Here is a 23,115-nt window from a genome sequence, read left to right on the forward strand (position 1 = left end):
GATTCTATTTATAATGTACTTTTCATTTATAAAATAAATCGCAATGTACACAGTACCAAAAACTATAAAAACAAATGGAAGCACAGAGTAGATTAAATAATTAAAAAAAAAATCTTATTCATTTATTTCCATCAGGTTATCTTCATTTCATATCATGGTTTTGGCTGCCCAGATTCCAGTAGTACTTTGTATGAAATAAAACACACTCAATTTAAGAATTTAAATTTTTATTTGTATGGCTTAAAATTCTATTTGTGATGATGAGACAACTCAATTTCAAACTAAAACCTGAGGATATGACATCCCATTTATACTGTACAACATGGATTAAAAAGCTGCATTGCCTGCAGAAACAACCATGATTAATATTTTAGTGCGCCACCCACTAAATGGCCTGTGCATTTTCTATGAAACTGACACCTTTAACACCGCAATAGACTAAAATTGCAGGCAAGTAGAGAAATCACCATAGGCTACTCGCTCATGCATTTGCATTAGCGTTACATCACAGGTTAACTTTTTGATGGAGGAGGCAGTGCCGATATTTGCCAGTGAAGCTGGATTAAAACAATCCATCCTAAAGCTGCCACTCAGTTGTATAGTTTAGCTTCACCATTGAACGTTTGAATACCAATGTTGATGTATATACATAGGCAACATTGCAGCCGTCATGTTGTTATAAGATAATTGTGCAAATAAAGTTATCATCATCTTTTCAATATACAGCATGTACTGTACATGATTTGCATGTTCCACAATACCTTTTTTTTTTTTTACATTTTCAAAATACATAGAAACACGCTAAAATCAAAGCATGAAAAAAATACAGTATTTAAATAATAGATGGAATTCACAAATAGACATTAAGACAAGCATATAAAAAAATATCTAACATGACTCGAAGACCCACATACAAATCCAAGATTGTTTCACTTTAAACTGCAAGCTTTATATTGACCAACAAAAAGCATACAACATATTAAACAAGCACATTACAGTCAGACTAAGACATATGCAGGACAATGAAAACTTTGACAAAGTATTTGCAGATAAATCAAGATCTTTTACATTTCAAGAGCATCTTTGGGCAAAAAGAATACATAAAGACAAGCAGTTACTCATGTCATTATCTTTGACTGGTCCATCTGTAAAACGCAAGACAGTTGTACTCCCATGCCTTTCTCAGGGGTTACTTTGGGACACCGAAACTGCAACAAGAATTCAAGTCCATTTCTGTCATCCAAGTCTTTGCAGGGAGCCCGTCTGCATTCATTACACAGCTGGATACAAGGGCAAGAGGAGAGATTGGATCCACTGCCTTGTCTGCACATATGCATCCACACAACATAGCCCTCTGATTTATAGTATGACAATTTCATCTTCTCCTACCCTACATCACATTCTCAAAGAGCTGCATGGATCTCATCATGATTTCATCCTGGGAGGAGAGAGAGAACATATGACTATTGTTCTGTATATCAATATGTACCAGTCATCCACAAAATTGATATAACTGGATCTTAACATAAGTGTATTTCAGTGATGCAGATCTATAATGGAGGCAATCCCAATAATATATATACACTATACATAATACATCTTTGACAGTGTCAATTAAATTGAACTTTAGTGTACATGTTAAGGCAGAATTTTTGTCATATGCAGCTCTTGTCATGAGGCTATGTGAATGTGTGATTATAAAAGAAAATAAAATCCCTTCTGGGAAAACACATACCTCCTGGCAGGCTATTACAAACTCCTCTAAAGTTACCACTCCATCTTTGTTTTTGTCCATTTTCTGTGGCAAAAGTACAAAATGAGACTCAAGTAAGCTTGTGTGGACATCCGTTTTATACACTACAAAACATCATAAGGTCATAATGACAAAAAAAAACATTCACTCCAGTATTTATTTAGCTAATAATAAAATAAAAGCCTCGTTTCAAAACTGTAAACACTGATAGACAGTTGAGATCAAATTTGGTTGGCTGACTACTGAATCTTGCGTGTATGAGCTCTTCTCAAAGCAAATGTATTGCTGAACTCACCTGGAAAAAAGCATCCACGTGCTGCTGTGGTACATCTCCTTTTAGCGCAGGATGAGTGTACTTGCCCATCATGTCATAAATGGCCTTCACAATCTCTGTCATTTCCTACAAGAAAAGATGATGCACAAATAGACTTTGAATTAGGTGAACAGCAATTCCCCCCATTGGTGAATCCAAAAATAAGACCATTTTTTTTCCCCCCTTTTTTTTCAGTGAAAATTTGATCCACAACATCGGATGTTACTGCTGTATAAACCCCGCACCACCTGTGTGATATTAAAGCTACTGAAGCAGTCCAGAGAAGAGATGCTAAGCTGATAGCTAGATACTCAATGACATGTCGTAACAGACCGCCCATGAAGATACTTGCTCTCCCTCTGACCTACTGTCGACCCCGCGGCGATATGATAGAGGTATAAAAATAAAATACCTGTCAGGACTATATAACACAGCAAGGTCACTCCAGGAAAGGACACACACTAGCTTGATGACATACAACTTCGCCTATGATCTTTGATCTATGGCCACAAAGTTACGCAATACTCACCTCCCTGTTTATGTAGCCATCTTTGTTAATATCATAAAGGTGAAACGTCCATTCAAGTTTTTCCCTCAAGGTTCCCCTCAGCAGGATAGACAAGCCCGTCACAAAATCCTGACAACGAAAAAAACAAACAAAGTGTCATTGTACATACAGCAGCTAAATCTTGTACCTCGTGCAATTTCTTCTCTTTTGCAGCTGTTACCTTAAACTTAATGGAGCCGTTGTTAGTTGTGTCAAAAGCGTTAAAAAGATAATGTGCGTACATACTTGCGTCTGCAACACAAGAAACAAATCCGTGTGAGATCTGTTCTGAAAAACACATGTGATGATGCAGAAATTTACCTCCATGGGGGAAAAACTGTGCGTATATATGTTTAAATGTCTCCTCATTTACCACTCCACTCGGACATTCCTGTAAAAAAAAAAAAAAATTAATTAAAAAAAATAAATAAAAAAGAAGCAGTAAGACATATGAATGCCTCTGAATTGATATAAGTAAGATGCGATTACATTCTTGAAACCGCGATAGAGAATCTGGAGCTCCTGCTTGCAGAAGTTAGTTTGCGATTCCAGTTGTTCGAGAGCCTCCGGCCTGTGACACACTGTCGTCATCTCAAGCTCATCGTCTGTATTATCTGCAGAGAATAACACAATACAAGACAAAGTGTATCCCTGATGTGCTTAAAGAATTTGTAGAACCGTGGAAATTGTAATACATGGTACAGCTATGGCTCAGTGAACACAAATTCAATCTGATTTGGCGGGAAAGAAGAGAATGCTTACTGAGGGGGGAAGAAAAAATAGTCTTACTGCATGTACTTGACAAATTTGATTCCCTCCAAGGAGTTGAGGGAATTTATTAACGGTAACAAGGTTCTCAGTATCCATTAGGCCTACTGTTGAAAAAGACGGTGGTTAATATTATGAAGACAAGATGGCTCAGGATGGCCTGTGGGTAAATGTCAGTAGGGTTAGGTTTAAATTAGCGCTATATATATTCTCTTCACCAAGGCAGCTAACTCATGCTAACGCTAACACAACCATGTCATGTGATTTTTAAAAACAGTGAGAATTGAAATTGGCAGGTGTTGATTAGATGAGGGTGTGATCGAATAGGAAAACATAGCAGCTTGAGGGTTATGTGACAAACCCTGTAGTGATGTCAGAAGCATGATGAGTTATTTCCTGTCAAACCGCCTTGAGGATATTACATCTTGAAATAACTTCATTTGCCAAAAGCAAAAAATAAAAACGCAATTAGCAATCATAATTACCAGTTCTTTTACAAAGAGTCTGACTGCGAAGGATTGCTCATGGAGCATGTGCTTGGAGGAAAGTGATGGAGATAATTAGAGATGTGTCAGGTGGTGATAAAGGCCCAGAGGAAACGGCATCACTTGTTAATGACACCAGCTTGCACTGTTTGCGCAAACAAAATGAGCGAGTGTTTGCCTGAGTGCTGCCTGCTCCCTTTGGTCCAGCTATGAGGTTAAAATCGTTCGACCTAGCGAGCAACACATCTGTTTCTGTTGTCTTCTGACTGATACCACCTGCAGCCAGATGAAACAGGTGGTGAACCGTCTCTTGAGAGAAGAAAATGATTCGGTCCCCAAGAGCCCCTATCCAGCCTGTATTCCATGTTTCTCTCCACCGCCAACACGCCTGATTCATGATCAGGATCGTTATTTGGCTTCTGCAAAGCTTGCTAATGAGCTGATCATTGGACTCATCTGCATTGGAGGAGGGAGATATGGAAAACTGGCCGGATAGAGGCTCTCAAGGACTGACCTTGGGCGCCTCTGCAGTAGTTGCTAAACCAATATTAATCCACCCTAAGAGATGTACAGTACACACAATTCTGTATGTGGAAAGATAATGCTTTACAATGTTCTAATTAGAAAGATTTCGTGACAGTATAGTGGAAAATCATACACACGAAAAAAGCTAATCATGTACGGGGAATCCTTACGGGGGGTCACGGTTGTGATGGAGCCTATCCCAGCTGACCTTGGGTACACCCTGACGGCCTGAACCTATAACTAACCAACTGCATTATTTGTGATCGTGTAAAATAGTGTAATATAGTAGTGTATAACTGCACTGCATTAATATTTATGATCAATTTGGTCTCCAAAGTACAGTATATGCAGCACTAACCGAACTAGTCTAGCGTTTGCGGAATATGAAAAAAAAAAAAAAAATCCACCCATTTTTATCCATTTCAGGGGGCAACCATTTTGCCACTTGCTGCCGACTGAAAATGGCATCATAGTTGTTCTGGGCTGAGGTAACGACCAATTGCGATTGTCACATGACCAAACTCAGAAAACAGGTGAGCAGCGATTGGCTGTTGCCTGAGCCCTGAGCAGCTATGATGTTATTTTCAGTCGACAGCGAGTGGCAAAATGGCCGCCCCCTGAGATGGCTAAAAGTGGGTGAATTTTGCTGCTTAATTCATATTCCACAAACACGATATTAATCATAATACCGTGTTTAGACTGGTGGGGGCACATTGAACATATTATTGTAAACAAATGTTTGGGTTTACTTTAAATAAGTTAAACTTTTGTCATTCAAAACTGATCTCTATATTATCTTTTGTGAGTATTATATTGATATCGACTTTGTTTTGTTCTAGGCAGATTGCACACTGAAGATTTTTCTTTTCAGAAATATTTTCACAATAAACTCTATGAGCGTCTCAATGTAAACAAACGGCATGTGTCAGACTTTAATCACACAAGTTGTCATTACGCATCTTTACAATGTCTCTCTGGTCTACTGCTACAAATTTATCATTAATCCTGTCACATTATTGTTCGCTCTCTCATGCCCCTTCAACCTAGTCTCCATGACAACAGGCTTCTCAAGCATGAGGCTGCAGAGAGAGGTATGATATGTGAGCTGGATGTTAATTCACATGCAACGCTTGTTTCTCTCTTTCGCTCTCTTTTAAATGGAGGTGCCCACGCGTACACGTGCACACGTATCATTAAAGAGTCAGGGACTGTGATTTTGCTCTCTACTTATCTACAAGGGCTGCCTACTTGATGGCACTCTGTCATCTCTCCATCATAACCACGGTGCATGAGAAATGACTCGTTACAGAATCAGCAAGGGTGGCTCATACTGAAGCATCCCGTCATCAATTTATTTTTATTCTTTTCATTTGACTTCATCTTGCTTTTCCAGTACAAAGAAAAATGGTGCTATGATTTGATATGCAAATGTATTTGTGTCACCACACAAATTAACAAAATTCTGTTGCTGTTTTGAATTTTAAGTCCTGCGCATGGAAGCACAGTAAGTGTAAATTGTTGCTGTTATGGTCAGTAAGCACATGTTGAACTTGTGCGGCAAAAACAACAGCGTGACTTCCATAAATTTCCCTCTCTGCGTTCTGTTTTTGCCTAATATTGACATACCTCTTGCCGGTCTTCTCTGCTTGGTTTGCATGGTCAAAGTTCCCACCACTGCACCCATGTTGTCACCGTAGTAACCAGCCTGGCCAAACAGCCCAGATTGTAGTAGTCCTTTTATTTGTTTTTTTGTGGTCCCACGTTGTCAGTCCGTGGCTCCCTCTTTGTCTCCTTTCACAGATACGGATCTTACAGGGGATTTCCTCTCACAGGTTTTCACCGAGGGTCTACTCTCCTCTAAGTGATAATTCTCTTGGATTTCTGAGCTCATTCTCAAATACACACATGAGCTGCTCCTGCCTCCCTGTGCCACTCCCTCTTTTCTGTGGCTCTGTCAGTCTGTCCCCCCCCCCCCTCTTTCCAGTTCCCCGCCTCCTCATGTTGTTGTGGCGTGCTGCTATACTGATGCAGTCCGCACTAATAACATCACTGCTAAGTGAAAGGCAGCAGGTGAAGGACAGCTGAACTCATATGAATATGTATGAGTCAAAAAAAGGGCCAAAGGGTACGAGTCATCACAACTCTTTTACTGCAGTCGTGTGTGCGCAAGAGAACAACTGCCAACCAGTTAATTTCGCATAAAATTAATCCATTTGTTTTGATGCTGCATGTTGTCGCACGCAGGATTAGAGGGCTATTAATAATATTTATGTTACATATTGTTCATTTAATTAACATTTTAACTGCTTTGAGGGAATGAAAGCTGTGAATGATCCTGATCTTTCTATAATCTATCCATTTTCTATACCGCCTGTGCTCATATTGACAATGGGTGACGGTGGGCCGGCGTCTTTTGGGGACGATGCAGTGCTTCTTAATGAATATTTTCCTCCATTTTAGACTGGCCCACAATCTAGAGGGACTAGTCTATTAATCCCTTTGGACTGTAGACAGCAAACTGAGCCACGTCAGTCAATATCAGTTGCAGAACTACAATATGTTTTAGGCAGGGAGGTCAGGAAGGAGGCTTAAGTAAAATACCAGGTCCGATTTTTTTTGTGTGTGCCAGTCCAGCTCTGGGTGACCTAAAGTAACCCATCTGACTTTGGGGGTGAGGCATTTTACACCCTTAACAGTTTGCAATTCAATCACAGTTTTTTTCCCCTACTAAAGTAACCACTGAAAGAAATATGCCGTACTGTTAATTACTACCAGCCACACCTGGTTTGTCTGCATAAAAAAAATATAATAATAATAATAATAAACCCCCTCTCTATCTCATTACCGTACTATACTATTATGTATGCCTGAGTGAATAACATCTTCAGAAGACCTCCCTTAATATATAAAAATATAAAATATAAAAATAATGTGGACATGTTTTTTTTTTTAATTCTTCGATGTTTTAGCTGTTTCTATTTCTTCAAAAGTCATGCCGTGTGAGTTTTGAAAACGGCAAAATTGTCACCTTGTGAAAGGATTAAACCATCTAATTTCCTATTCAAGCCTTGAGACGTGCTTATTTGAGGAAGGCAAAACACAAAGTGATGCCACTGTGGGGTATTCTGGGTGCCTGCGTTTAGCTGAAGGCAGTAGAAAATAGACCAGATAAGGATCGCATCCATTGTGTTTGCATGACATTGTTGATTCTCCATTTTTATAGCTTATGTCCTTCGCTCTGGAGGGAAATCAAGTTCTGCATTCAGAAGACTAGCAGAGACTGTTGCAATTCCCTTGACAGATGTTTGCCATCTCCAACTGCATTACACCCTGCACAGGGATGTGCCAAGGTTGCGGCACTGCAGTTTATAACTTCATTATCTTTTCATTAGCTTCTCAACAGCTCATGAGCTGCAACACAGCACCAACACGCAGGCGACCTGGGCACTACTTCACTCACCCCAGCCCTTCTTCGAAAGCGCTAAGTAGATGAGGCAGGATTGTACATAAGAATCCAGACAAGTAGATCAAAATTTGCGCACGTCAACTCTGGCACTGATAAGCGAGAATAATGATGTATATTTACTGCTTAATATTTTGTAATGTGCTTGTATTATTTTATGTAGCTACAGGATTGGGTATGCGAGTGTGTTTGTATTCATCACGTTTTGGTCTGTTTCCACTGTCAACCATGGGGACCTTTTGCACTAAGGTACAGTACTTATAATGGGGACTACTTGTAGTATGCGGCCAGTACGATATGTGACTTTGCCATTAAGCAAAGGCCAAATCGAAATTTTCAGATTCAGGTCGGCATCGGTCATAGCATTGTCGCATCTATTGTCAAAAAGGAATCTTGAAAAGACGTGGGGATAAAGCGTCACCTAAGTTCACTCCATTTAACATTTAGCATTTGCTTTTTATTGTTTTTTTCTTAAAAAAAATAAAAAGAAAAGAAAAAAGACAAGAAAAAGGGAAAAAAACAAAAAAAAGGGAAAAAAATAAGAGAGAGAGAGAGAGAGAAAAAAACATTTAGCATTTTATCAAATTTGATTGTTCATTTATTGGACTATAGCATTTTTTGGTGAAAAGTAGCTACAATAAGTAACATTCAACACTCGCATGAACACAAACAGTGAAGCAGTTTATGGGCGCAAGTCCGAGCTTTGGTGTCCGCATACTGGAAATAAGTCTTGATTAGGAAACATCCGTGTCATTTCAAAGACTCAATTCAACATTTTGCAAAGAGTGAAAAGTTATTGACACAAGTGATAAAACAATACGGGACCATGGAATGATAACACTAATATAGCCAAGGATGATTGAGCTACTGGTGTCAGCTGGACAGCTAGCAAGGCACTTCCCTCAACACCGCACAAGAGGAAAACACAGTGGAGCCATGGAGAATCATAGGCAGTGAAAGAAAAAAATACATTAATAATGAATACAGAGTAAAAAAGAAAAGAAAAAGAAGCCCTGTAGTGCTCCACTGATGATTAAAAGTGGCATTTTATTGGCGGTTAAATTTGCACCGGGGATTCGTGATGACCACAATTGGCCATTATGCGGTTCACGCCAGTGAAGGTAGCGAGCAAAGTGTCCCGTGAAAAGAGGACGGCTCTTCTTAATGACCAGAATTTATTGTAATGTACCCAAAGAGGCAATGAAATGTGACATATAGTGGAAGGAAACGTTCACTGTACTGAAGAGCTCTTGCAGTCCACATGACACACACATACCGGAATGTGTGTACATATGTGTGTGTGACTGTGTGTGCGTGTGTGTGTGTGTGTTTGTGCCTCAATTTGAACTTAAAAAAGAGAACAAAAGACTTAACACTTGTCTGGAACTTTTAAAAGTAGTTAATTTCATGACAATATATACACACAGGTCTAGTTTCAACATGTCCTCTTTAGTAAATTACTCATATTGTCGCTGTTATGTGAAAAACACTTATGTCCATTTCCCCCCCATTTTTTTCACTTTTTATTTTTATGCTTTTGGGATGAAACTGAATGCAGACATCCCAAAAAACCTAAAAATGAAAAAATAAAAACCGGGGAAAAAAATGGACATAAGTGTTTTTCACATAGCAGCAACTATATCAATTGTAAAACAATTACATGAGTAAAACTGAAATTAAATGACACCAAAATAAATAATTAAAATTTTAAAAAGTATGTTTTTGCCATATGTGCTCTCAGAAGCCACAGCAGTCGTTATACTGTACATACACATTCTAATAAGATCCTATATAAGCACTTAATAAAGAAAATGATGCCCATCATGCACTTTATTTTTACTTTGTTTTGCTACTAATATTGTACATATGATGTAAATGATAATTTTACTGCTACAACTACAACCGACATACGTATTTCACAATGCAGTGCATTTAACAAGTATGAATTTATGGAATAATTTAGGATTTATTTGATACTTTTTTTTAAAATTTAATTTATTTTCATAGTCTCCGTTCAAACCGAATCACTCAAATGTTTTCCTTGCACTGTACAATTAAAGATGTAGTGTCACTGTATGAACAGGGGGTGGCAGCAGAGCACAGCATTATACTGAGAGCTGTGCGTTCTGTACACTTCAATTCTGTTACTACTGTAGTGTAATACTGCACTGCAGCTAAAGGTAAATAAGATATTACAAACAGTTCGCAATATAATGCAGTTCCCTTTTACTCCACTGCAAAACTGCAAAAAAAATAAAAACGACCATTGAAAAGGAGTATGCCTCATTCGAATGTGAAGCTAAAGTCGTGGCTGGTAGTGTGCAATGGCAATAAAACAACATGCAACAAATCCATATGAACGTTTGCAAATTGGGAACAGAGTGTTGCAATGAATAGAGAGTGAGAAAGACAAAGATAAAAATAAATCTCAATGATGGCAGTTACATAAAAGTAGGCCGAGAGGTGATGTAAAAAATTAAAAGCCGTGAGACACGGCTCCGGTTCACTGCCTTCATAACCAGAGCCAGGAAAAAAAAAGAGCAATAATAAAATAATAAAGACTACAGTACAAGCTCTCAAATAACCTTAGGCATAGTAGATAATTAGTGTAAAAAAAACAGGCCGGAGAGTTTTTTTTTCTTTACAGCCTTCATTTTGAATGATGGTTCCCATTTCAAGTTTAGTGTCCTTGGGTCCCTTGAAAGGCACTTTATGAGTTATTATTATAAATGGGTTACCCTGTGTGAGTTCTCCTGCCCTGTAGTTGTACCCTGCGATGCTTAGTTCTGCCTGGTGGTGTGTTTCAGCTCATTATTGCTCACCATGTTTGAGGAGTGCGATGCTTCTGCATGACTCACCACTGTTGGTGTTCATTATTGTGGGGTCAGTACATGCACACTGAGCCCAGCCATATATGCTCTAGTCTTGTTATTGAAAAGGGTCTATTACAAAACACGGGCAACCAGGTGCAGTTTTTTTTTTTTTTTTTTCAAAAAATGATTGAGGCCTCAATTTATTAGCAGTGCATTCGGAACAGCGTCACTTGCTTGTGGTGGCTTGTATAAATTTTGCATGTAGACTCAATTCCAAGTCTATACACTTTCAGGGCCCTATTTTCGTAGACCTTTCCCTGTTTTTTTTTTGTGTGTGTTTGGGGAGACAGAGAAAAGTAGACTTGTTTTTAGACTCGCAAAAATCAAGTCTAAGTGGTGGCGCAGGTGGTGTACCGGGATTATAATAGATTTGCACAGGCAGACAGATTGATGACAACAGCATCGGCCAATCCCTCTGAATCATTGCAGAATTAAATTCATTGAACAAAATTGTATAATTATCATCTTAAAATATTTTAATAGCACTGCATAACTATGGATCAAGGTTTGCACGTGCCAATCCCACGCAAGGACGGCCCCCGGTGAGTCAATTTCTGCTTCTGCAATGTCAAGCACGGTGTGCACCTCTAACGCCCTGATTTTAAAGAGAACGAGGGGAGCCGCTTCGATTGGTCAGGAGTCACGGGTGTTCCATCCCAAAACGGCACAAACGACATCTTCTATCTACACTCGTCAAGAAAAATAACAAAAGAATATAATATAGAAAATAACAAAAGAAAGAATTCTCTTTTTTCTCAGCATTGTTTTTGTTCTGTCTGCACTCTGTTCACATAATTGAATAAGAAATTTCAAAAAAACACGCAGTTTGTAAATACAAGTAATGTGTTGAATTAAGCAGGATATTATGATACTACATCAAACCTACAAATTATATATTTGCCATTTAAATAGTATGTTAATATATAAATATAATGTATTAAATGCAACACTTTGAAAGCTTCATTGTGGTCCATCCCGAAACAGAACAATATTGAAACAGGGGTGCAAAATAGAGATGAGGCTTTCAGGGTCATGAAGTATATCAGTGAGACAGACTCCCTCAGCCCGGCTCTTTTTAGGCGTGAATGTTTAAATGATGAAGATGAATATGGATGCTTGCATTTGCAAGTGGAGCATTTTAAAGGTGACTAAGCCAAGTTTCATGGTTCACGTCACTGCATGTTTAGTATGTGGAAGGGCCCAGGGGTGTGTGTGTGTGTGTGTGTATGTGTGTGTGAGGGGGGGCTCGATGCGTGGGAGAGGAGTCTTTACAGTTAATGCTTTGCCTGACAAGCTTGCGTGCATGCGTGAAGATACATTTGTGTAGGCAATGTATTCATGTTTTTGCTCCATGCATATTCTAGTTGAAATGCAAGGGCTTGCACTAAGAGATGATCTGCATGGGTGGATTGTTCAAAGATGTGGAACAGGACCACAGACAGCAAATATGTACTGTTATTATATTATAAAAACAAAATATCGGCCTACATATTTTAAAAGCAAACATTAAGATTTCTTGCTCTTGTTAATTTTCTATTTCCCCCCCACCTTAAGATTTAGTTTACTAGGGGTAAACTATGCATATTTAATCAAGTTTACAGATACATGTCCAGAATGTTTTAAGCGATACATTGCGGCAGTACCTTTTGCAAGGCTTCCTGAAAGCAATCTCTGAACAGACTGGATCAACTTGAGCACCCCCTGTCGACAGCGGGTGGTACAACCAGCCATCCTTGGATAGAAGTACAAGCAGATGGGCTTGAGGATTGCCTGGAAAAGATCCGCTTCCTCCACTGTATCTCAAAAATGGATTTGGGCTGGCACAGTCTTTTTTAGTTACTTAAATAAATAAATAAAAAACGGACCAAATACTGTTACTTTGCAAATTCAACACTTGAAAATGCAGGCATGCAGTTGCAATAGTTTTACTCTTGAAGTTCCATCTGTAAAATCCACTGCAAGGAAAAAAAAAAAGGTCACCCAAACAAACTGCGCATAGTTAAAGTTGCTGAGTAAGTCAAGGAGACAAAATGGGAAGGAAAAGAAAGTGCTCCAATTGCTCGGAAGAAACAATGAAAAATCACTTGAAACTTCAATGTCCCCAGCAACTGCAGGTAAAAAGTTCCGGGCAGGCAGTTCTGCTCTCGGACCCCCAAAAAATCTGTAAAATGTTTGTAGTTTTAAGACTACCCCTGATATTCCTTCTGTTTTCTCTTCTCATTTTCTTGTTTATCTCCAAGATATTTGAACTGTAGTCTGGAGCTTGGAAGAGGCTCGATAGAGGTCTGTGGAAGATCTCTCCTCTGGTGCATGTAACAGATTCGGACTTCAGAGTGCCAACAGCACTTAACCGCCCCCTCTACCTCTGCATGCTCCCTCCTCCTCTCATACATCTGATCTCCTCCCTCCGTTTGCTCATGTCTGCTTTTATAATATCCAGTAGCCAGTTGGTTACATATATGCAAGCTAATTTTAATTATTGCGTCTTAACAGTCAAATTATTTTCTACAAAATGTCAGTGATGGAGTCACATTTATGGTATGAAATATGTACCATACAGAAATTTTCATTTAAATTGATAAACTGGAAAAACTGAATCTGAATCGTACAAATTGAGTATTTATTAGATTGGAACTGAATTCCAATCAACTTGAAACTGAATTTAAAATGATGGAATATATTTCATTTTCTCTGAAAATGCAACACTATATATTTTCACTTTGACCTCATTCAAAGCAGATTCAGTTCTCCAAATTCAAATTAGCTGTGACGAGACATCCCGGTACTTCAGGAATAGCCATCAATTTCAACTTAACTCAAGTTAACTCAACTCAGCTCAACTCAACCCAACTGTGGAGCACACTAAAAACAAACACCGCTGCAAACAAACACCGCTGCGTACAAAGTACGGCCACTGGGACTAAACACTGTAACTTCTGTGTTCTTGTTGAAATACAAAAAAAACTAAGCCTTTATTTCATCCAGACAGGAGGACAAAAGTGGCCTCAATGAGAACTCTTCTTTTTTGCTCAGTGTTACATAGATCTGACAATCATTCGCATAGCAGTGGAAGGAAATACTGTGTTTTCTTAAGATGGAACCCAGGGGCAACAGATAGGCCTACATTGAAAACGCCAAAGGCCCCAGAATTGAATCCTGTGGAACACCATGCGACAAAAAAAGTTTAAAATTCTGTTTCATTAAAAAAAATAAAAAAAAGAAGTCACATAGGCCTACACAGATCTCTTTGTCCAATTAGCACCTTCACTTTTGAGCATGTGACAAAAAAAAATGATCCCCGAAGCAGCTCTTAACCTTTATAACACCTTTCTTTAGCCTTTGTGATACAAGTCGTTGGATCAGAGCGGGATGAAACTGGCAAATACATTCAACCAAACTGAGCATCTACAGTATGAAGACAACAATTTTGATGAAGCTTTTCTTTTGCATTAGATGCCATTAGATGTGTAGGTGTACCTAAATTTGTGACTGGTAAAGTGCTATATTCGAGTGACCAAAAACACAGTCTGTTCTACCAGGGAGAGATTCCAAAACAGGTTATGTAATCTTGCAGGTTGCTTGTGGAGACAGGAGAGAGTTTTTCTCTCTCTCCAATGAAGTAAGAAATGCTAGGGGGGAGAGAGATGGATGCAAAACTCCCTGAATTTCTCTCCCTTCTTTTTTATTTAGTGGTGATGGATTATATTTGGATTTAGATTAGATTTAGATGCCATTGTGAATTGAAGGAACTTTTCAACACAAAGTCAACTTTATTGAGTTTAAGGTAGTGTCAAAACAGCTGGCCCTTTATTTTTTTTAACTCCTCATAATAATAATAATAATAATAATAATAATAATAAGTAGTAGTTAGTTGCATTTCCATTTTTTTGCTCAGTGTTGCATTTGTTATATAATGTGTAAAATTCCATATTTGATCTTGTTTGCAATTATATATTTGATTTCCTATTGTTGGATCAAATTCTTCTCACAGGCATGCATACTTAAATGACCTCTGGTGTTTAATGTTAACTTCTTATCAGCCACTGTCTTCCTTATACATCTCAGGAAGGAATTTGTCATCCTTTGCATTTGCTGTCATGTGTGCTTTGCTTGGGCTCCACAAGCACAAAAGTGGTTAGTAAGTATTTACACTCTCCTTTTGCAACCAAAATAGCTGTAGGGAAATTAAAAACATTTTTTTTTCCCTCCTACACCACCTACACAAATACGCCTACTGTAAATGGTTGGATAATGTGTGAATACATATAACACCATTTGCACTGCATATATACAAATTAACAAAGGTGGTATGAAGATTTAGCTTCTTTTTTTTTTATATATAAAAAAAATCTTATTGGAATATTCCCTTTTTTGAAATTTAAAAAATATATTTTGTTGAATGAAAGTATTTTCCTTTTAGTATTTTTTATTTTATTTTTTATTTTTTGCAAGATGATTTTTGTCATATAGCACTGTTCATTTATAGAAAATAATAATAACAAAAATCTTGTTTTGAAACCGTGTTTTAGATTGTATTGTAAATAGTTTTACTGAAAGTCTGAAACATTCAAGTAATGAGACTAACTGCACAACCGCTTTTACTTGGAGGGTTATCATGTTACTGCCATCTAGTGGACAGATATGGTACTGTGTTTGTAATTCTTCATTCAAATAAGGAAGGAAGCATCCTTATTTGTCTCCAGGAGACGAAAATATTCTTAGTCATTAACATTAATAGGAATCCAAGAACAATTTGTGGTCATTTTGTGAGTAAGCAATCACCAATTGTCTATTCAATAAGACATGTAATTTTATTCTGTACCAGAAAGTTATTACAGTATTTTACATTATGAAGGTAGAGATATATAAAAGCTGATTATTTGATGATCCAGTTACTGTAACGTGGTGGTGAATAAATAATGAAATATTTTACCTACTTGTAATCTGCAGTTAATCCCTTCAGTCATTGATACTGTCGATGTGAAGTTGACTTGAATATACCACACACAAAAACAACTTGTTGGTCACTCATTCACAATGGCTGGCAGAGGTGAGGAGTGAAGAGAACAAAGTTGCAAACTTTGAACTGCTCATGTCTCCTAGAAGCCTGCTTGGGGAAAAAATACAGTTATAAATTAATTTCCGTCGTCTTCGCTGTTGTGATTTTGAGGATGAGCATCACTGTGAATTTTACTTATGGAATAATTGTGTTGTGAATTTGTAAATAATAAGATGGTAATGAAGCTTTTTTTGTCTGATATAAATTGATACTGGCTAGCAAATCTGGAGCCCATTTTTGTTATGGATATTCAAGTTCTTCATCTCATTTTCTTTTCTAACTGTGTCATCAGACACTTGGGAATGCCTTTGCCCATTAGAGAGGGTTGATCTTTTGTGCACTTGAAATTTTCTTCTTGATGATCCCCTGCAGAAAAGCAGCTCTGCATAGGACTTTCTAAAGTCCCTGTTCAAAGCGGGATACAAGATGGGATTCAGGACTGAGTTAAAGTAGCCAAGCCACAGGAGTACCGAGTGAAGTGTGGACGGGGGGTTCATCTGTTCCTTGATTCCCGTCCGGGTGAAGAAGGTGAAGTAGGGGAACCAGCAGATGACAAAGGCCCCCAGCACGGCGCCCAGTGTTATGGTGGCTTTGTGTTCTCTGGCTATGGCCGCCGTTGATGGCATGCGGGCGAATGATGGCGTGGCGGCACGGATTCGTTGCACCTGAAACATTTCATCAAAACTAGACTTTAATTTCATTTGTTAAGATCACCTGGAAGTCTGACACTTTTTTTCCTCTTTTTTTTTTTTTTAATGAGACACCCCAGCAAGAAAAGGCTTCATGTTGACCTAAATTCACAGAACACCATGACCTCTCTTCGTCTCTTATGTCATTTTCTCTAGATGCATATCAGGCGTCAATACAGCTGTGTTTAAACCAACAAACAACAATAACAAAACAATAGACCTTTCTTTCAACCATTTTTCATTTTCTGCAAATAAATGCTTGCAATTACAATATAGTGTTTGAAATGTGAGAGTTGTGTTTTCAGTAGTTTATAGAATAACACATCGAGATCATTTCAGTAAAATATTTAAATAACAAAATTGTAGAAACTGATCGTTTTGATATGGTCTTTTTTTTCAAGAACTGTATACTGCCACCTGACTGGGGACAAGAATTGATTATATTTTTTTAGACTTTTAAAAGAAGCTAAAGTAGCGGATTTGTGTCACCATTGAGCCTATATTATCAGGCTGACATTATGATCGAGTAACTCTTTTTAATGTTATTAACTCATTTGCTCCCAAAAACACGTTCTATTTTAAATATCGCCATGATCCCAAAAATGTTTTTTGTTTTTGTTTTTTTAATAGTTTTTTTTTTTTTTAATGCTAAAGCATACAGAAAGAAGGCTTTGATGCAGCCTCTGACATGAAGAGGTCATTGAAAGCAATGGTAATTACTATAAAAACGGCCAGCAGGTGGCAGCAGAGTATAAGAGATCAACCAGTTCCATGTTGCAACGAGCTCTTTTCCCCAGTGTTTTGAACAGGTTTCTGAATAATGATGAAATTTAGCTATATTCTGATGCTAATTGCTGCAAAACAGAAACAGGTACAAATATATATATTTTTCAGATAGAGAGAAAGAAGAGAAAACAAATAAGAGACTCTAATTTTTCTTTTGATAGGTTCCATGTTTTTATAGCAATAGAACACAATATTCTATGGGCCTTGCAAAATCAGTCAAATTCCAGTAAAACAGCCGGGAGCGAAGGGGGTTGCTTCAGTGAAAATGGCTGGGAGTGAATGAGTTAAAATGCAAACTTCAGTTTTTTTTCTTAAAAATAAATAAATTACCAAGACGCAAATTATATCATGAATAGGGATGGGGGAGTACTAAGGGATTGTACTCATGACGAGGCGGATACCGGTTTCGGCCACCTTTTTGTGGTCATTTTCTGATCAGGAACTAGAAATTTGAAGAATAGAAAAATGTCATTAATTTCATGCAATTTTAAGGAGAAATGCTATATCGTTATTAAAAATTATCTGTCAATTTTTTTTGGGGTGGAGGTTAGAAATTAAATGTATCAAAAAAAAAATTGGTATCTGTACTTGGTATCGGTATCAGTAACTATTCAAGAATTGAGTATTTGTATTGGTATGAAAAAAAGAGGTATTAAACATCAGGCTTCTTCTTCCAATCTGTCTAAGGACTCACCTGTTGTCGTGCCACTCTGAATATGCATAGGTACATCCCACACATAATCAGCAGAGGAAGGTAAAACGAGCACAGGACATAGAAAATGATATAGTTGTTATTCCATTCAAACTGGCAATAGCGTCCCTCCTTGTGGTCTTGCCCCACGTGCCAGTCCAAGTGCTGCACCCTGTAGTCCACTGTGTTCCAGCCCAGGTGGATGGGCACAAAAGACACAGCAAGGGACAAGGCCCAGATGGCGATGATGGCCACCGTCACCCTGGGGGGTGTAATCCTGGACGAGTAACTGAGGGGTGCCGAGATGGCAAGGTATCGGTCCACGCTGATAGCCAACAGGCTGAGGATGGAGGCAGCGCACAGCATGACATCCAACGAGACGTAGATGTTACACATGGTGCCTCCCAGGGGCCACTTGCCGCTGCGTATCTCCAGAGTGGCGGAAAAGGGCAGCACCAGCAGGCCCAACAGGAGATCTGTCACCGCCAGTGACACCACAAAGCAGTTAGCGATGCGCCACAGTCGGCGGCTGAGGCCCACGGCCAAACATACCAGCACGTTCCCGACAATGGTTAGGATGATGAGTGACACCAGAAGAAGCCATTGAAGAGCTGTAGAAATCGTCATGATGTCCTGCGCTGAGTCACTGAAACAAACGATGAAGTTTCGGAGTAGCTTGCTCTTGTGTGTCAAGTTCATAGGTCACGCAATGGAAAAATCTTCCCAGGCACGGGCATTTTTTTTTTCTTTTCCTTGCTAAGTAAGACTCTCTGAGGTCACCAAATCCCTGATGAAGGAAGAAAACAACTTATATTATCATTGCACTTGCAGCAGAAAGCACCAAGAATGGTGCAACTGATGCAAAATGGCAGCAAAAAAAAAATAATGTTGCAATGCAACATTTATCCATTCATCAATTCATCCATTTTCTACCAATAAGGGAGTGAATAAATGAATCTTAATCGCTAAATAGGGGTTTCTTTAACACAACCAATTATATCAACTTAGTAACTGAAGTACATAAATGTAATGTGATTACAAAGTTTGAGAACTTTTGATAACCATTGAGTACATAGACAAATCTAATTAACATATAGCATCAATTTTACAATTTTTTTTTTTTTTACATGTGAGAGACTTTGTTGGTCACCTTGTATGTTCGGGCAGGTTTTGTGATGGTGTACCATTTACTGTAATGCATCCAAGTTGGGTTATTGGATTGAACATAGAGTGCCTTTATAGTTTTGTTTTTAATAAAGGCATAGTGTGCAATAATTAACGCCATTTAGTGGTCAACTAATAATTCATTAATTTTAAATACCGACTACTGATTTCAATAATATGCAAAAAAAAAGAAAGAAGTCTTATCACACCATTAAACGGATTGTGATTGTGATACTTGCCTAATCAAGCATTTTTGATAACTGGCACTGAATCGTTCTAATCTCTATGGACATATTTTGAACCACTCTTGCACTCTGGAGAGTGAAAATGAACTCAGCTTTCCCAAAAATTTGATTAGCCACAGTTAATTCATGATTTTCAATAGGGCGCAACACAGTGCCGGTTAGCTGTGTACAACTGTATACTTTTTCATTCATAAATAAAATCACAAAATTGCATTTTATGTGTACTTCTTAAAAATCAAACACCAAAATGGAGACGCTTTACTTTTTGTACATGCATGATGTGATGACCATCAGAAATAAACAGAGAGCTATTAAACTGATGTTTGTATACTCACTGAGCGTTGAAATCAGATACCTCGTGATGGATTATTATTTATTTTTTTTACAAGAGCTCAAATGCATTTGCCTGAGTGTGGGCTCGTTCAATGCATACCAAAACAGCAACCATAAAACATCCAGTTAAAGCCTGAGGAGTAAAATAAACATACTCAAGCTGTTTAAGGACATCCTGATTCAAAAGTCCCCACACAACCTACCAGGAAAAGAAATAGATAGAAAAAAAATGGAGGGATTTGTCAGTGCAATCCCATGCTTTTAAAATGACTGAATAGGCGCATTTTGGAAGCTTGAATGTCTCAGTGATCTTTTTGGAGCGAGAAACACCGTAGCTGGACTAATAATGCTATCAATTAACTTAAGTTTGCATAAATTTAATTTTACTTTAGTTCATTTATTTATTTGAATTAGATCAGGGTGTAAAAGCAAATGTTCGTTTTCACATTGCATTCTCGTTTACTGTAAAATGCACATTTAGAATAAGTAGACATCCTCCAGCTATACAGTAAAACAAATCTGGCTATTTCCTCAAAGTACAACACTCTATTGTTTTTTCTGTTTTTTCTTTCGTTTCAGGGTTAAACTCGTGTTTCCATTGTGACTAGAGATGCTCGTGACTGACTGTATTTTTTCACTCCCCCCCCCCCCCAAAAAAAAATTCCTTTAGTGTTTCAGTCTGACCCACAATGAAAAAAAAAACATGTATAGTAAATTGAAAACAGCAATGAAAACACACCAAACATGCTGTAAATAAATCATTCAAAGAAGTAAACATCCGCTTCCATACGAGGTCATCTTGCCAATATGTAACCAGCACATGCATTACTAACATGTTTGTTGTTGTCTGGTGGCCATATTTGCAATGTCACTATGTAATGCATATAGCATAGGCTATTTCGTTTATCTTCATTCTCCATATCCAAATCTACAAAAAAAAAAAAAAAAAAGTGGGGGTGACTCACCTAATATTGTTCTGAAAACTTCTTCCCAGATCATAAATAATGTCTGATGCCGGCCAAATGCAGTTCATGTGCTCTTTCTCTCTTTCTTCCTTCCCCCTCAATTTCATGCCGCTTCTGACCCTAAACCTCACCTGCTACGTATTTTTATTTTTTTTTCAGGCTTGTTGACTGGCATAGCAGCGAACCAAAAATGTTGACATATAAAATGGATAATGTATAAACAATACAATGACTAACCTGCAGTTTGTATTAATGTGGGATGAAGTCCTCCTCCCAATCCAAATTTGGGCATGTGGCATAACAACGCTCACTGTGTACACATTCATCCCAAGTTATAATGGACAATAGATGATTAAAATGTGTTTTAAAAAGAACGCAAACACGCAAGCTTGAGATGTTGACCCTTTGTCCAAGAGAAAGCCATAAAATTAACATATTTACCCCAGAAGAACTTCGATTTGTGTAAAAAAGGAGCCCATTGTCATTCTAGGTTCTGTCATCATTGCATTTCAAGCGACTACACCACCTGCTGGACATGAGCGAGTACTGCGTGGGCGCACTGTAAAGGACGAGGCATCTGCAGGGTGTGCAGGCCTCATCTCACCTGCGACCTTAATGAGGACAAGCGGTTCATTAAATGGAGGGTTAGATGGATGACTAATAATGTGATGTGACTATGCAAACCATACAATAAATCCTCAGTCCAATTTATATTAATGCAGCCCAGCCAAATATTGAGATTAGTTTAAATTAAAGTACTTTATATAACACACATTTTGAAACCTCTCGTGTATAAAGTATTCTGCTGTTAATGACACTTCATTAAAGTTGCTTATCATGATTATTAAAGTTGTTGTGGTTGCAGACTATAGCTGATTATAAGCCAGCAACAGTAATTAAAGGAGCCTCCAAACTGTGCTGACTGTCAGTCATCCTCTGTTGAGAGAGCCGTGAGAGCGCCTCAGGTGATGTTTGTGACTAACAAGCTAATTCTCAGCCTTTCAAGGATGCTGGCCTGAGCTGCTTGATGTTTTGGCTGCACTTCAGCATTTAAGCGGCCTTTCATTAGCAATTGTGCCTTTAACATCGCAATCAAATAAAAGTGAATTAGCAGAGTGGAAAAAAAGGGATGAAAAGTGCTCATGTTTCCCTAAGACCTAACAGGCATTTTCACATATATGCAATTCTACTGTGAATGAAAGGACTGGTGAATGAAGGGACTAAAACTTGGTCATTTGATGAAAACCTAAGTTCATTTCATTACATTAGAATATTGTGGAAAACTAATTAATATTAGTATTTTGATTTCACTATAGATTCACCACACACAGAGAAAAATAAAATTTTAATGATTGTATTTATATATATATATATATATATATGCAAACATATTTTTATATGTGCATAATGATTATATATAATAAGGAGGCTTACCTTTTTACATAAGAGGATTAGGTCCAGTGAAAAGAGGAAAAAAAGTTTGGCAGGATTCTGACTTCACAGAATTCTGACTTCACAGAATTCTGACTTTAAAGTGAGAATGAAATCTGTGAAGTCAGAATCCTGCCAAACTTTTTTTCTCTTTTCACTGAATTCTGACTTTATTAATGCTACTATTATTCTCACTTTAAAGTGAGAATTCTGAGAATAAAGTGAGAATTCTGAGAATAAAGTGAGAATCCTGCCAAACTATTTTTTTTCTCTCTTCACTGGCCCTAATCTTCTTCCGTACCTTTTTGAAGGGTAAGTCGAAATTTTTTTCTTTACAATAATATTTTCTGTGCACCCCTACACGTCTACACATTATTCTGATTAATATCGTGTTTGTGGAATATGAAAAAGCAGCCAAATCTGTCCGTGTCCATCCATCTCAGGGGTGGCCATTTTACCACTTGGTGTCGACTGAAAATGAAATCACAGTTCCTCGGGGCTCAGGTAATCAACTTGCGAACATCACATGACCACACTTTGAAAACAGGTGAGTTGTGATTGGTTGTTACCTGAGCTTTGAGCAACTGTGATGTCATGTTCAGCTGCTCGTAAGTGGCAAAATGGCAGCCCACTGAGATGGATGAAATAACATAACAAGACTGAGACAACAATACACTGAACCCCCCAATAATTAAGATATTCATGAATAAATCTGTGATTGCATTATTCATACAACACATTACAACAAAATTAAGCAAGTCTATAGTTTAGCAAAAATGCCCAAGGCAAGCACTTTCTCTGTCTGAAAATTCCCTCCATCGTGTCTCTTCTTTTGCGACCTGTCATATCACATTTTCATCCCACAGAAGCTGATCTCTCACATCTCCGGTGGATTACTGCTCCTCCAAAGCCCCCCCTAGAGGACACTTGACCCTGGGAGGAGGAGTGACAGTAAACCCCAAATGCCCTTCTTTGCCTTCCTCGTCCCCAGGGAACACTGCCAGTGAGTCTCTACGTCAAAATGA

At 38.1% G+C, this 23,115-nt stretch overlaps 2 protein-coding genes across 5 annotated transcripts; both read right to left on the minus strand.

The window, feature by feature from the left end:
* Positions 1-210: 210 nt before the first annotated feature.
* On the minus strand, positions 211-13,102 carry kcnip1b (Kv channel interacting protein 1 b). Of its 4 annotated transcripts, none has more exons than XM_077547374.1 (8): positions 12,371-13,097; positions 3,103-3,227; positions 2,935-3,004; positions 2,795-2,865; positions 2,596-2,703; positions 2,049-2,153; positions 1,736-1,798; positions 211-1,438 (listed from the first exon to the last, which is right to left on the minus strand). In XM_077547374.1, the coding sequence occupies exons 1-8, from the start codon at positions 12,456-12,458 to the stop codon at positions 1,391-1,393; spliced, it is 678 nt and encodes a 225-aa protein (XP_077403500.1). In that variant the 5' UTR covers positions 12,459-13,097; the 3' UTR covers positions 211-1,390. The 4 variants fall into 4 exon arrangements, with proteins under 4 accessions (XP_077403500.1, XP_077403501.1, XP_077403498.1 ...); XM_077547375.1 differs by lacking the exon at positions 12,371-13,097 and adding an exon at positions 6,018-6,331; XM_077547372.1 differs by having other exon boundaries at positions 2,795-3,004; positions 12,371-13,102.
* Positions 13,103-16,001: 2,899 nt separating this feature from the next.
* hrh2b (histamine receptor H2b) lies at positions 16,002-18,579 on the minus strand. The gene is made up of 2 exons (XM_077547208.1): positions 17,956-18,579; positions 16,002-16,451 (listed from the first exon to the last, which is right to left on the minus strand). Exons 1-2 carry the CDS (start codon positions 18,577-18,579, stop codon positions 16,002-16,004), a joined length of 1,074 nt encoding a protein of 357 aa, XP_077403334.1.
* Positions 18,580-23,115: the final 4,536 nt, after the last annotated feature.

The sequence above is a fragment of the Vanacampus margaritifer genome, chromosome 16 (assembly GCF_051991255.1).
Source record: "Vanacampus margaritifer isolate UIUO_Vmar chromosome 16, RoL_Vmar_1.0, whole genome shotgun sequence".
Taxonomy (NCBI): Eukaryota; Metazoa; Chordata; class Actinopteri; order Syngnathiformes; family Syngnathidae; genus Vanacampus; species Vanacampus margaritifer.